The sequence below is a fragment of the Oryza brachyantha genome, chromosome 12, assembly GCF_000231095.2.
Source record: "Oryza brachyantha chromosome 12, ObraRS2, whole genome shotgun sequence".
NCBI classification, from domain to species: domain Eukaryota; kingdom Viridiplantae; phylum Streptophyta; class Magnoliopsida; order Poales; family Poaceae; genus Oryza; species Oryza brachyantha.
In genome coordinates this window covers 5,651,924-5,664,516 of record NC_023174.2, presented here as the reverse complement: position 1 = coordinate 5,664,516, position 12,593 = coordinate 5,651,924, and the positions used below count along the sequence as shown (strand labels likewise).

Here is a 12,593-nt window from a genome sequence, read left to right as displayed (position 1 = left end):
CATAAATGCTACCCAATCCATAATTAATAGACACCAAAAGGGTCGTATGCACCGTGTGGAAATACAAATTCCACAATCTAGCTCTCAAGTGCACACAATAAGAGAGACTGGAACATCGCAAAACCCTGATTCTCTCACATTGGGAAATAATGAGGAATCTCAGATGGGACACAAAATTTCCATCAACTATGCAAATTTTGGAGAAACACATAATCGTATTACTACAATTGTCGACACAAACTTTTCAGATTTGGTTGCAGAAAATCTTCTCAATGATCCAGAACCTAAGTCCTTGGCAGAGTGTCAAAAACGCTCGGATTGGGATCAATGGAAGAAAGCAATCCATACAGAACTAGCCTCACTTAAGAAAAGAGAGGTATTTTAATCAATGATACCAACACCTACAAGAATCTTTCCTGTGGGATTCAAATGGGTTTTCGTCCGAAAACAGAACGAGAACAATGAGGTGGTGAGATACAAAGCACGGCTAGTAGGGCAAGGGTTCACGCAGAGACCCGACGTAGATTTCAATGAAACATATTCTCTAGTAATGAGTGGAATAACCTTCCAATATCTAATATTATTGGCAGTACAAAATCATCTATCAATGCGGTTGATGGATGTAGTGACAACCATATCTATATGGGTCACTAGATTCGGATATATACATGAAAGTTTCTGATGGAATATCAATACCGAATTGCAACACAAATCGCAACATGTATTGTGTAAAACTGAACAAGTCTCTATATGGCTTGAAACAGTCGGGAAGAATGTGGTACAACCGACTAAAGGAGTTTCTTGTACATAAAGGTTACTCTAATAATGATGATTGCCCATGCGTATTCACAAAGAAATCTTCTATTGGATTCTGCATTATCTCAGTCTACGTTGATGATCTAAATATCATTGGCAACACTGAGGATATAAATGAAGCGCGTAATCATCTAAAGATGGGGTTTGAAATGAAAGATTTGGGTCAAACCAAATTTTGTTTAGGCTTACAACTTGAACATCTACCCACTGGAGTTCTCATTCACCAGTCTACTTATATCCGAAAAATATTAGAAAAATTCAATATGGACAAAGCGTATCCATCTAAGACCCCTATGGTTGTTCGATCTTTAGAAAAAGATACGGATCCATATAGACCAAGGGAAGATGAAGAGTTATTGGGACTAGAGTTCCCATATCTCAGTGCTATTGGAGCGCTTATGTACCTTGCAAATTGCACTAGGCCTGATATCGCATTTGCAGTCAATCTACTAGCTAGACATAGCGCAGCTCCTACCAAATGTCATTGGAATGGAGTTAAAGATATTTTCCGATATCTCCAAGGCACAAAGGATCTCAGACTTTTCCTCAGAAAAAATCAAGATTCTACTTTGATCAGATATACTGATGCTGGCTACCTATCTGATCCTCATCATGGTAGATCGAAGACAGGGTACATATTTTTACATGGAGGTACTGCTATATCATGGAAGTCTAGTAAACAGACTCTAGTAGCAACATCCACTAATCATTCTGAAATCATATCATTATATGAGGCTTCACGTGAATGCGTGTGGCTACGCAGAATGATAAACCACATACAACAATCATGTGGAATAGGTCCCATTGGATCACCAACTATTGTCTACGAGGACAATGCTGCTTGTGTTGCTCAGATGCAAACAGGTTATATAAAAAGTAATTACACTAAGCATATTACACCAAAATTATTTTGTTCTCATGAACTTCAACAAAGTAGAGAGATAAATGTCTTGCAAATAAAGTCTTATGATTTATTCACAAAGTCTCTACCATACTCCTCTTTTCACAAATGTGTTCATGGAATTGGTATGCGAAGACTTAAAAGACTTGCAAGGATCAGGGGGGGTTTCTCCTTGAAAATATACCTGTTTCTAACATCTATTGTACTCTTTCTTATATGAGTTTTACTTTATAAAGGTTTCTCATATAAGTTTTAATAAGGCAATACAATACAAAGTCTATGTCTACCCTCTCATTTTTCCCTCTAGGGTTTTTTACGGGGTAAAAGACATCATATATACCGTATCGATTTCTCCTTTTTCCTTACAGGTTTTAGGAGTTCTTTATAGTATCTCGCATATATTTTCCTCAGTTTTTTCTACAAAGTTTTTCGAGGAATTCAAGACTGTATTATGATGATCGACTGATCAAGAGGGAGTGTTGGGAATTTGATCAGCCTCCAACGCTGGCAACCACATAAACGCAACCGCCTCCGCTCCCACGTCCATGGAACTGTCCATGCAGTTACTCCAATTACCTATATATATATACAGTGATCATTCAATAAATTGAAAGAACACTAGATTCTACTGTCTCATTCACTTTAATAAGTTATTCCAAGCTTCCAAGGAGGAGAAGAAAGCAAGAAATAGCGAGCATGATGTAGAGTGCACAATTGCACATGGATGATGACACAGGAGAATGGAAATCAAAGAAATCAACAGAAATTAAAACGATTATGGAGCCAGTGAACTAGATAGGTGACAACATGAGCTGATTCTTTTTGTTATTACTGATCATCGTTCGACAGTGTACCATAGCATGTGCTATGCTAGATTTTGATATGTTCTTCAGAAGCATCACGGTGTATCAATCAATCCCATGGTCTTAAAGGAACTTGGTGTATAGGTTTGGGTTCTTTGTGCAGTCATCTACACAAGATGCAGCATCAGCTGCCCCTGTCACAACATGTATGCAGACGCAGCAGTCACAGATTCAGAGAGGAATCAGTCAGTACAATCTCCCAAATACGATTGCACAAAAGACAGGCAAAAGTGCAGGCTGCTGTAGCTATCTGATCTTACCGTTCATCGCCATGCCACATATGGTGAGCAGGCAAAAGCTGTGGCAATCGCCGCCGGTGGCCACATTCTTGTTGCTGGGGCTGCAGTCATCCATGCACTTGAGCACGCAGATGAACCGAGGAAGGCTCCACCTGCAGTCTGGGTAGCACCGGGTGTAGCATCTGCAGAACTTCGACATGGCACCCACCTGCTGCAGCTCGACTGCAGGCAGCAGGATGAGCATGCAGCAGAGAGCAACTGCTGCTGCTGCTCTCTTGCGCTGCTCCATAGATTTGAGTTCTCTCACTCGCAGCTACAGAAGCAGATGGTGTTAAGCTTGGATCTGTCAGACTGTCAGTTGATCTGCACAAGGATTTCTGCAGAAGAGAAATGACACAGTTCAAATGCGTTGCACACCTACGAGAAGCTTTTGAGAAGAAGAGACAAGCGAACCAATTAGACCAAGTTCGATAGTATAGCCAACCAATAGCTCCAATTCATCTATAGTCAATCTAACAGTCAATTCATATAATAGTTACCTATAAAACAGAAACTACCATGTCCCACCTATAATACACGCATTATGTCTCGTAGTTTGTGTTATAACTGGCTACAAATCTATACTCCCTCTGTATCAAAAAAAGCCAATTCTCGTGTCTAACGTTTGACCATCCGTCTTATTTAAAAAGTTTTCAAGAAATTAGAAAAAAATTAGTCACGTAAAGTATTATTCATGATTTATCATCTAATAAAAACAAAAATATCAATCACAAAAAAAATTGAATAAGACGTTTAGTCAAAAATTGTATGTAAAAAGTGAAAAATTGGTTTATTTTGGGACGGAGGGAGTAGCTTACTTCTCTCATTTTTTTCTCTCTTATCTGCTTAAAATATGTTTATAGCTAGCTTATAGTCTACTACTGTACCTGCTCTTAGGCTACGTTCCATATTGTGGTAGTTAACCGGTGCAGAAAATACGGTAATATATTAATACATGATTAATTAATTATTAATTATAAAAATTAGAAAAATGGATTAATTTGAATTTTTAAAGCAACTTTCTTGTAGAATTTTTGGTAAAAAATACACCGTTTAGCAATTCGGGAAGCATGTATACGGAAAACGAGGGAATATGGCTTATTATCATGCCAAAGCAACACGGCCTTAGGCCGCAAAGGCTCTTAGTTAACTTATCTCTATTGTTTTGCGCGCGCGCTTCCTGAACTGCTAAACGGTCTATTTTTTATAAAAATTTTCTATAGGAAAGTTGTTTTAAAAAATTATATTAATCTATTTTATATTTTTATTAATTAATAATTAATTAATCATGTACTAATCTATTACTACATTTTACGCGTTGGGTAAGTTAATTTATCCTCACCTCCACCGAACGCAGCCTTACACTGTTTAGTTGGTGTAGTGGTCTGTACATCGGAACCGGATCCTCTGCAGTAACTTCCCACTGCATTTGTCACTGACGCGTGGGCCCAGCGCCTCCCGAGCCCACATGTCAGTGGCAAATGCAGAGGGAAGTTACTCCCAATCCCTGTACATCATGCACACCCCTACTTTTTTTGCGTATTTTTTATGCTTTTTTTCTTATTTTTGCCGGGTCGGCAAGAAGGCCGACCGAGAGATATATTAGGATGGAAAGGAATGCAAAAATGCATTCAGTTTCTTCAAAAGAAGCTTTGCTATGCCAATTGTACCCCGACCGGATTAAGAAAAACATGTACCAAAATAGCATTCAGTTTCAGTTTTCCTTCTACATTAACCAAGAGGATTGGGATGACACAAATAACAAGTGCCAGCTAGAGGAGCTTGTCTAGGAAAAGAAAGATAGTAACTGTACCAAGCAATATGCGAGCAGTGAGATTCAGGAAAATACTAATGTTATCATATGATCACAGTAAGCTAGTATTTGGTTTGATGGAGCAATCATGGATGGAGAAAATGAGAGAAAACGGATAAGATAAGAAGGGGCACGGTTACGGTACTAATAGTAGTAGTAGTGTAGTAAGTATATTAAATATTTTATTCAAAACTTTGGTAAGATATATTCATCAATTTATCTATTTTAGCATGATATATGATATATAAATTTATTAAATTTATTGTAAAGTTATATATTTTAATTTTATCTTTATAAATTTCTACTATACATACTATCGGTGTAGTATAATAAAATTATGTCAGTTGAATCCAAACAATCGATGACTGTCAATATTTCGAGAGTAGCTAAAAAATCCAAGATAAGAGGCGCTTAGGAGGCAGGATGGAGTGGATGATAATGATGGGCTGATGGTTCGAATGGGCCTGTCGTCTTCAGGTATCACTCAGCCTGCAAAGGGGGCGGGTCGGCCCGTTAGCCCACCCTAGGTTCCAATGGGTCTTAGTATCAAAATACTCACTGGGTCGGACCGTTTATTTTTAGGGTCCAATGGGCCTTGGAGATCCTAGATTTAACCCTTGTCTATTGGACTCCAAGAAAAGCAATGGCAGCCTGCGACGGCGGCGGCGGCTGCTGCCGCGGCGGCGACAGTGTGCGACGGCGGCAGCGTGCGCCACATGTGACCTTGCCACGCGTAACGCGTTAGCTCGAAATGCAAGTAAAAGTACAGTATTGCTTTTGTTGCCTAGTCAGATTTCCCTGCCATATAACCGGGTGCAGGCGAATTCCATGGAGGAGACCCAAATATCACATTCACATCAATTGCACCAGACACTTCATCATGACACGAAAGACTATAATAATATACTAAAAAGAAATATATACGTGTTTTTAGCCTTAAGAGTTAATATATATGTGGTACTAGTAAAGGTGCCCGTGCGTTGCAATGGGAAAAACCTACTTATTTAGAATCATAATACTCTCACTTTACGTACCCCACTCGCAAAAATCTATCCATGTTAATAAATAGGTCATTGAAACCTAATGCACCATGTATACGATATGACTTACCACGTAAAAGGTTTATAGATATAATATATATATTAGAAACTCTTAAGAAAAATTGAGGACCTAAAAAAATCAGTACTGGTCATGAATTAAAATCAGCAAGAGGTTTCATATATGGAAAGAAACCATAGAAATATTCAACGATTTTATAGAACAAAAATAAAAAATATTGCACGCTCATGAAGACTCATATTGGGTTGCATGCGTAGGATAGGGTTGTGAAAATTAGAGCTCCATCGTTCTAACATATTCATGTACTTAATCAGTTAATCACGAACGTATAATGGAAATTAACGTCACCATAACTAAAAATATTAGCACAATTAAAATTAGTAAATTAAGATTGGGAGCAACAAAATTTAACGCACACGTACGGCGATGCTGGATAAGCATCAAAGAATACACATCAAGATAGATGTAGACATGACTGAAATGACTGAAACAAAATTCGGTCCTTCAGTATCTAAGACCGAATTGATGACTGAATTTCAGAGTCTCGGTCCTAGTATTATCGGTTCGACTTTTTTCTGCTCACACCTACTCAAGAGATAACATCCAACACTAAGGCGAGCTTAAGCGGTGTTCTATTTATAGCACACGCTGACAAAATTCTCTGCAGATGGCCATGAATGTTGCTCCTACTGACATAGCAACCAACTAAAATAAAAAGGTTAAAACAACACATTCTGTTGGGCCCTAATTAGAAACTTTATGAGCATATAACTCTGTAGATGACAATTAAACTTATAACCTGATTTGGAAAAAGAAATTGCAAAATAAACACAATTAAAAAATACCTCATAAATGTTATCCTTGAGTTGCCTACAATTATAGTTTGATGATCCTACGGATACGACATGAGGCTGTTGATCAGTCATAAACTTCAAAACTCGCTGCTGGTCATTCTTCTTCCGCTGCTGCTCGGCAACACCTTGAGATCTAACACTGATAGAACCCGCATCAACCAATTCTCCAGATGCGTTTAACATTACAAAAGTAGTTGCTGGCTTCCCAGGACCCACTCGCTCGCTCCCAACCCTGTTATGCTCTAAATGATGCTACTGTATGTATACACAAGCTGATTCAGAACTCTCTTGGGACCATATTAAACTAATCTCGATCAAAGTTCTTCCTCACATAGCTTACTAAACTAAACCAAATAAAATAAAATAAGGAAAGGAGAAAAATAAAACAGAAGAAAGAACAGAACAGAGGAGAAAGAAAGCGGGAGGAGGCAGCCGCAACAGTCGTGACCAGGAGCACGCGGTGGAGCGGGCTGAAGAGCTCCCAAGCCACCGCCTCATCCGGAGGGAGCCCTGGCGCAGCCGAGGCGGCCCTGTAGCGAGACCCACGCGTGCTGCCACGGGCTCGCCGGCTCGGCTTGGCCACAGGTGGCTTAGAAGGCCGAGGCGATGGTCGAGGACTGGTGCGGTGCGAGACGACCGGAGGGGAGGGGAGCTCGCGATGGCGGCGGGAGGCGGGTGGGGAGTCGGTCAGTGCGAGGCGACCGGAGGAGAAGCGGAGGCGACGGGCGGGGAGTGGTGCTCTACGTGGCTGTTGGAGGACCACGCGCGGCCTAGGCAGCGACGGACAAAAATTTCACACAGAAACGTAACCTTTTTTATTATAGTATGAATCAATATACATCTTTCATACTGCATTTGCATCAGCCGTCTAAAACACGGCAAACAGAAGAACACGACAGGATGACTGAGCTCAGGTTTCTTCCTCCTAAAACCCTGAAGATAGCAATATGCTATTATGCCTTCTCTTCTGCTTATTCCAGCACCATCCCTCTGCTGCATCGGCGTCGTCGAACCAGAGCTGCATCGCCGACGAGAGAGCCGCACTCCTCTCCATCAAGGCGAGCCTCCTCTTCGATCCGGAGGGCCGCCTCGCGTCGTCGTCGTGGCGAGGCCAAGACTGCTGCGGTTGGAGAGGCGTCAGGTGCAGCGGCAGCACCGGCCATGTCGTCAAGCTGCAGCTCCGCGGGAGCGCCGCCGACTGCCGGAGCCTCTACCGCCACAGGGACGGATTCGGAGGTGAGATCAGCTCCTCCTTGGTCACTCTTCGGAAACTGAGGTACCTAGACTTGAGCTGCAACAACTTCGATGGCGCCCAGATACCAGACCATCTTGGCTCTCTTCCAAGCCTTGGATACCTGAACCTCTCCTACACATTGCTCCATGGGAGAGTACCACCACAGCTTGGGAACCTCTCCAAGCTAGCCTACCTCGATCTGAAGCCATGGGATGCTTAGAACTCTCTCTACTACCGGTCAATCCGGATTCTCTGACTTTCTTAAGCAAAGTCACAAAACGCATAGTAAAATGAGTCTCGCGCTAAAGTACTCCAACTTAAAATACTGTCGCGATCGATCAGGCACAATGGTACAGATCAAACGGCTGAGAATAGATCCAAAGTCACAGTACTATAGCTCTCTAACTTTTCAGGCTGCGTTTAGTTTCCAAAAATTTGTGTGAGAGAGGTCACATCAACACATACGGTCACACATTTGAAGTATTAAATGTAGTCTAATTACAAAACAAATTTCAGATTTCGTCTAGAAACTGCGAGACGAATCTTTTGTCTAATTAATCCGTCATTAGCACATGTTTGTTACTGTAGCACTTATTGCTAATTATTACTAATTAGGCTCAAAAGATTCGTCTCACAATTTCCCCCTAATTATGTAATTAGTTTTAATGTTCATATATATTTAATGCTTTATTTAGATGTCTAAAAATTTGATGTGATATTTTTGGGAAAATTTTTAGGAACTAATCAGGGCCTTAGAGAATCCCGTTCAAACTGCCGGCTACACTCGGATGGCCTTTCATGGCTGTCACACCTGTCCTCACTAACCTGTGTGAACCTTACTGCTGCAGTTGATTGGGTTGACAGCATCAGTATGGTTCATGCTCTGAAAGAACTGTACCTGCAGCAGTGTGGACTGAGAAGAAAAGTATCTTTCCTTCGTCGGACTAATCTTACCGGGCTCGAGGTTATCGACATCTCAAGGAACGCGATTTACACCACAATTGCACCCAACTGGTTTTGGAATATAGCCAGCCTCACTTATCTTGATATCAGTTCGTGTGGTTTCTATGGCTCAATTCCTGACGAAATAGGCAGCATGACCTCTCTTGAACAAGTCTTTTTCAGTGGGAAGTGGGAACAATCTCTTGTCAACCATGATGCCCTCAAGTTTAAAAAATCTATGCAACCTGCAGGTACTAGATCTACTATATACAAATACTGCAGGTGGGCTTGTTTAGTTTGCAAAAAGTTTTTGCAAAAACATCAAATCAAGTTTTTAGATACCCATTTGAAGTATTAAACGTACTTTAATTACAAAACAAAATTCAGATTTGGTCTGGAAACCGCGAGATGAATCTTTTGAGTCTAATTAATCCGTCATTAGTATATATTGGTTACTGTAGCACTTATGGCTAATCATGTCCTAGTTAGGCTTAAAAGATTCATCTTACGATTTCCCGCATAACTGTGTAATTAGTTTTAATGTTCATGTATATTTAATGCTTTATTTATGTGTCCAAAGATTCGATGTGATGTTTTTGAAAAAAGTTTTTGCGAACTAAACGGATCCTTAGAAAGGTTGCCAAACTGTCCCTGGAACAAGCTGCAGTAGTTGGGTTTGTCTTATAATAATATTGGTGGAACCCGGCCAAATTGGTCAGAACCTCTGGTTTTTTTTTAACTCGTGCACTTTATTTAGTAGAGAAGTGTACACATGTCATGAGTAGTCCTCGATACCGAGGATTGAACTGCATGCACCAGTAGTTTTGCAAAGAGGGCCCTTGAAGACAGCCAAATTAACCTAAGCTCAAGACTTTTGCAACAAAGGATTTTAGAAGATCTAAAAAAAGCAATCAGGCCCTTCGTTGCTTCTCCGCCTGGACGAAGACACCTATGGTGATGACGACGGTGATTTGAAGACCACAAGCACCTGTAGATGAACGCCAAGAAGCAAACCCAAAAGAGGCCTCCGATGGAGGTTGAGGCTTCATTGACTGCAACAAGAAAGTTTAGCCACTCCCTGAAGATTCGTCTGTGTTGACGAAAAAGGTCGACATTCTTGCAGATGGATCGCCAGAGATAAAGGTAAAGGCCGGCACAGCCCGCTAAAACGCAAACCTGTAGCACATCCAGTTGAAGACGCCATGGAAAAACTCGGAACTACCACCACGAGAGATCAACAACCATGGTTTTGCACCGAGACAAGAGGATGCGACGCCGGTGACCTCTTGAGCTGCACAGAGAAAAAAACACAAACAAAACAAAAGGATTTACCCTACTACGGGATCTACCCGACGACCCCCCTCCCCACCGCCGGTGACCGAAGTCGCTGGAGTCGGAGGGGAAAGGGGGCCGACGAACTCTTCGCGGCTGGCTCAAGAGGAGGAGGAGCGAGGGGCAAAGGGAAAGGCGGCAGTCCCAGCGGCACGGCGCGGGCGCTCGCTGTCGCCTCCGCTTTCGCCTCCGCCTCCGCCTCCGCCGCTCTACAGCCTTCGAGGCGAAGGAAGAAGCTTCAACCTCTGGTCAACTTAACTGTCCTGCTTCTCTCACATACTAGCATCACAGGAGCTATACCATCATCAATATGGGGCCTCACAAAACTGAATTATTTAGATCTTTGTTCCAATAGGCTCAGTGACACAGTCAGGGAAGATCAGTTAGGAAACCTTACAAATCTAGTGTTTTTAGGGTTGGGTAATAATACAAACCTACAAATTAAGGCCAGCTCAAATTGGACTGCTCCTTTCAAACTGAAGACAGCTCTCTTATGTTCTTTGCAGCTTGGACCAGAATTCCCACCATGGCTTAGATCACAAACAAGCATTCAACACCTTCAAGTTGCAAACGCAAGCATTGCTACTACAATCCCAGATTGGTTTTGGATTGTGTTTTCAAGAGCAGATTTTTTGGATTTGGTATATAATCAGATATCTGGCACGTTTACCGGAAACTCTGGAGTTTATGGAAGCAAACACCATGGATATTTCCAACAACAGATTTACTGGCATGGTTCCAAAATTTCCATGAAATGTAACTGTCATGTACCTGTATGGAAACTCCTTTTCAGGACCACTGCCATCAGATTTTGGGGCCCCATTGTTAGTGTCACTTATTCTCTATGGCAATTTAATCAGGCACAATTCCATCTTCACTTTTCTGGCTTGAAAACTTAGAAATATTAGATCTATCTGCAAATATGTTAACCGGAGAAGTTCCTACTTGTCAAGAGGATTCGAATACATGCATACGACAACTTGTTGTCGCAAATTTAAACAGTAACAACCTCTCCGGAGAATTCCCGTTGGTTTTCCGAAGTTGCACGAACCTAGTTTTTCTTGATCTATCCTATAACCAGTTTTCTGGAAATTTGCCATTATGGATTGGAGAGAATTTTTTGCCGCATTCATCGTTGTTACGGCTACGGTCAAATATGTTTTCTGGGCACATTCCCATGGAACTTACAAAGATTGATCAGCTGCAGTTCCTAGATCTCGTCATGAACAATTTCTTTGGAAGCATACCTGACTCCTTAGTTAACTTGAGTGCAATGGCTCGCACTTATGGATACAGTGATCTTCTAAAAGAAGTAGTCTTAAGTGGTCAAATTGTGCCTTATGATAAAATTATTAAGGTATGATCAGTTCAAACAAAAGGGCAGCAACTTGAATTTTCAACTCAAATTGCATATTTGGTGAATCTTGACTTGTCGAGTAACAAATTTACTGGATCAATCCCAAGGGGCACTGGTGCTCTTGTTGCATTAAAAGGTTTGAATTTTTCTTCGAACTACTTAAGCGGTGAAATCCCAGACACTATTGGTCAGCTCAAACAATTGGAATCTCTTGACCTATCTCATAATGAGCTTTCTGGTAAAATACCTTCAAACATGGAAGCTCTTAACAGTTTGGGCACCATGAACCTCTCATACAACAATCTATCTGGAACAATTCCAACAGGAAACAATTTGGTGTCATCTGATGATTCCTCCTACATTGGAAACATTGGTCTATGTGGTCCTCCTTTAACTAGAGAACATTTTTCCCATCCTTAAGAAAATATCAAGAGGTACCACTGTTTTTTATATAAATTTTGATACCTCTTGATATCTTAGATAATAGAAGATACCAAATTTTATATAGAAAATAATAGTATCTCATGGTATCTTCTCAAGGATGAGAAAATTGCTCTTAACTAGAAGTTGTTCTGGAAATGCACATTCACTTGGAAATCATGGTGATTCAGAATACATATCCCTTTATCTTGGCATGGGTATTGGGTTTGTCCTCAGCCTCTTGGTGATTTTTTGTTTGCTGCTGTTCAAAACTAGTTGGACAAAATCCTATTTCATGTTTGTTGATTGGGTGCAGCAGAAGATTTATGTTACCGTAAAAATCAGATGGGCTATTTTAAAGAGGAAGTTAGGTGCGAGTACTCGTTGATTCATCACTAATATATACACAAGAATCTAGTTGCCATTGTGGTGGTGACTGGTGAGTCTGTTATGAACAATGAATCATTTGCATGTATAAGATATACATAAGCAATATATTGTTAAGTTCGCAAATTTATGACATTTTACTTTAAGTTCCGTGTCTCTCCTCTTCCTGTTACATGATAATAAGGAAGCAGCATTTTCCTTGTCATAAGTAGCAAATGATTCAATGATCAATTCAGTTGATTCCATGGCTCCAAAATATCGCCTTCGTTTTCTTTTAATTTTCAAAATTCCAAGCCCTACAACTTATTCAGTTTGAAATTAAAAAAGATGGGTAATG

General features: G+C 40.8%; 1 protein-coding gene and 1 pseudogene across 1 annotated transcript; one reads left to right on the top strand and one right to left on the bottom strand.

The window, feature by feature from the left end:
* Positions 1–2,643: 2,643 nt before the first annotated feature.
* LOC121055977 lies at positions 2,644–3,108 on the bottom strand. Its single transcript, XM_040529390.1, has 2 exons — positions 2,841–3,108; positions 2,644–2,714 (listed from the first exon to the last, which is right to left on the bottom strand). The coding sequence occupies exons 1-2, from the start codon at positions 3,106–3,108 to the stop codon at positions 2,644–2,646; spliced, it is 339 nt and encodes a 112-aa protein (XP_040385324.1).
* Positions 3,109–7,242: 4,134 nt separating this feature from the next.
* LOC107305357 lies at positions 7,243–11,869 on the top strand (annotated as a pseudogene).
* Positions 11,870–12,593: the final 724 nt, after the last annotated feature.

Bases quoted from the DNA above. Each gene is read 5' to 3' on its own strand.
- LOC121055977 (XM_040529390.1), bottom strand. From the start codon at position 3,108: ATGGAGCAGCGCAAGAGAGCAGCAGCAGCAGTTGCTCTCTGCTGCATG. The intron at 2,715-2,840 runs GTAAGATCAGAT...ATGTTGTGACAG, and splicing joins ATGTGGCATGGCGATGAACG to GGGCAGCTGATGCTGCATCT.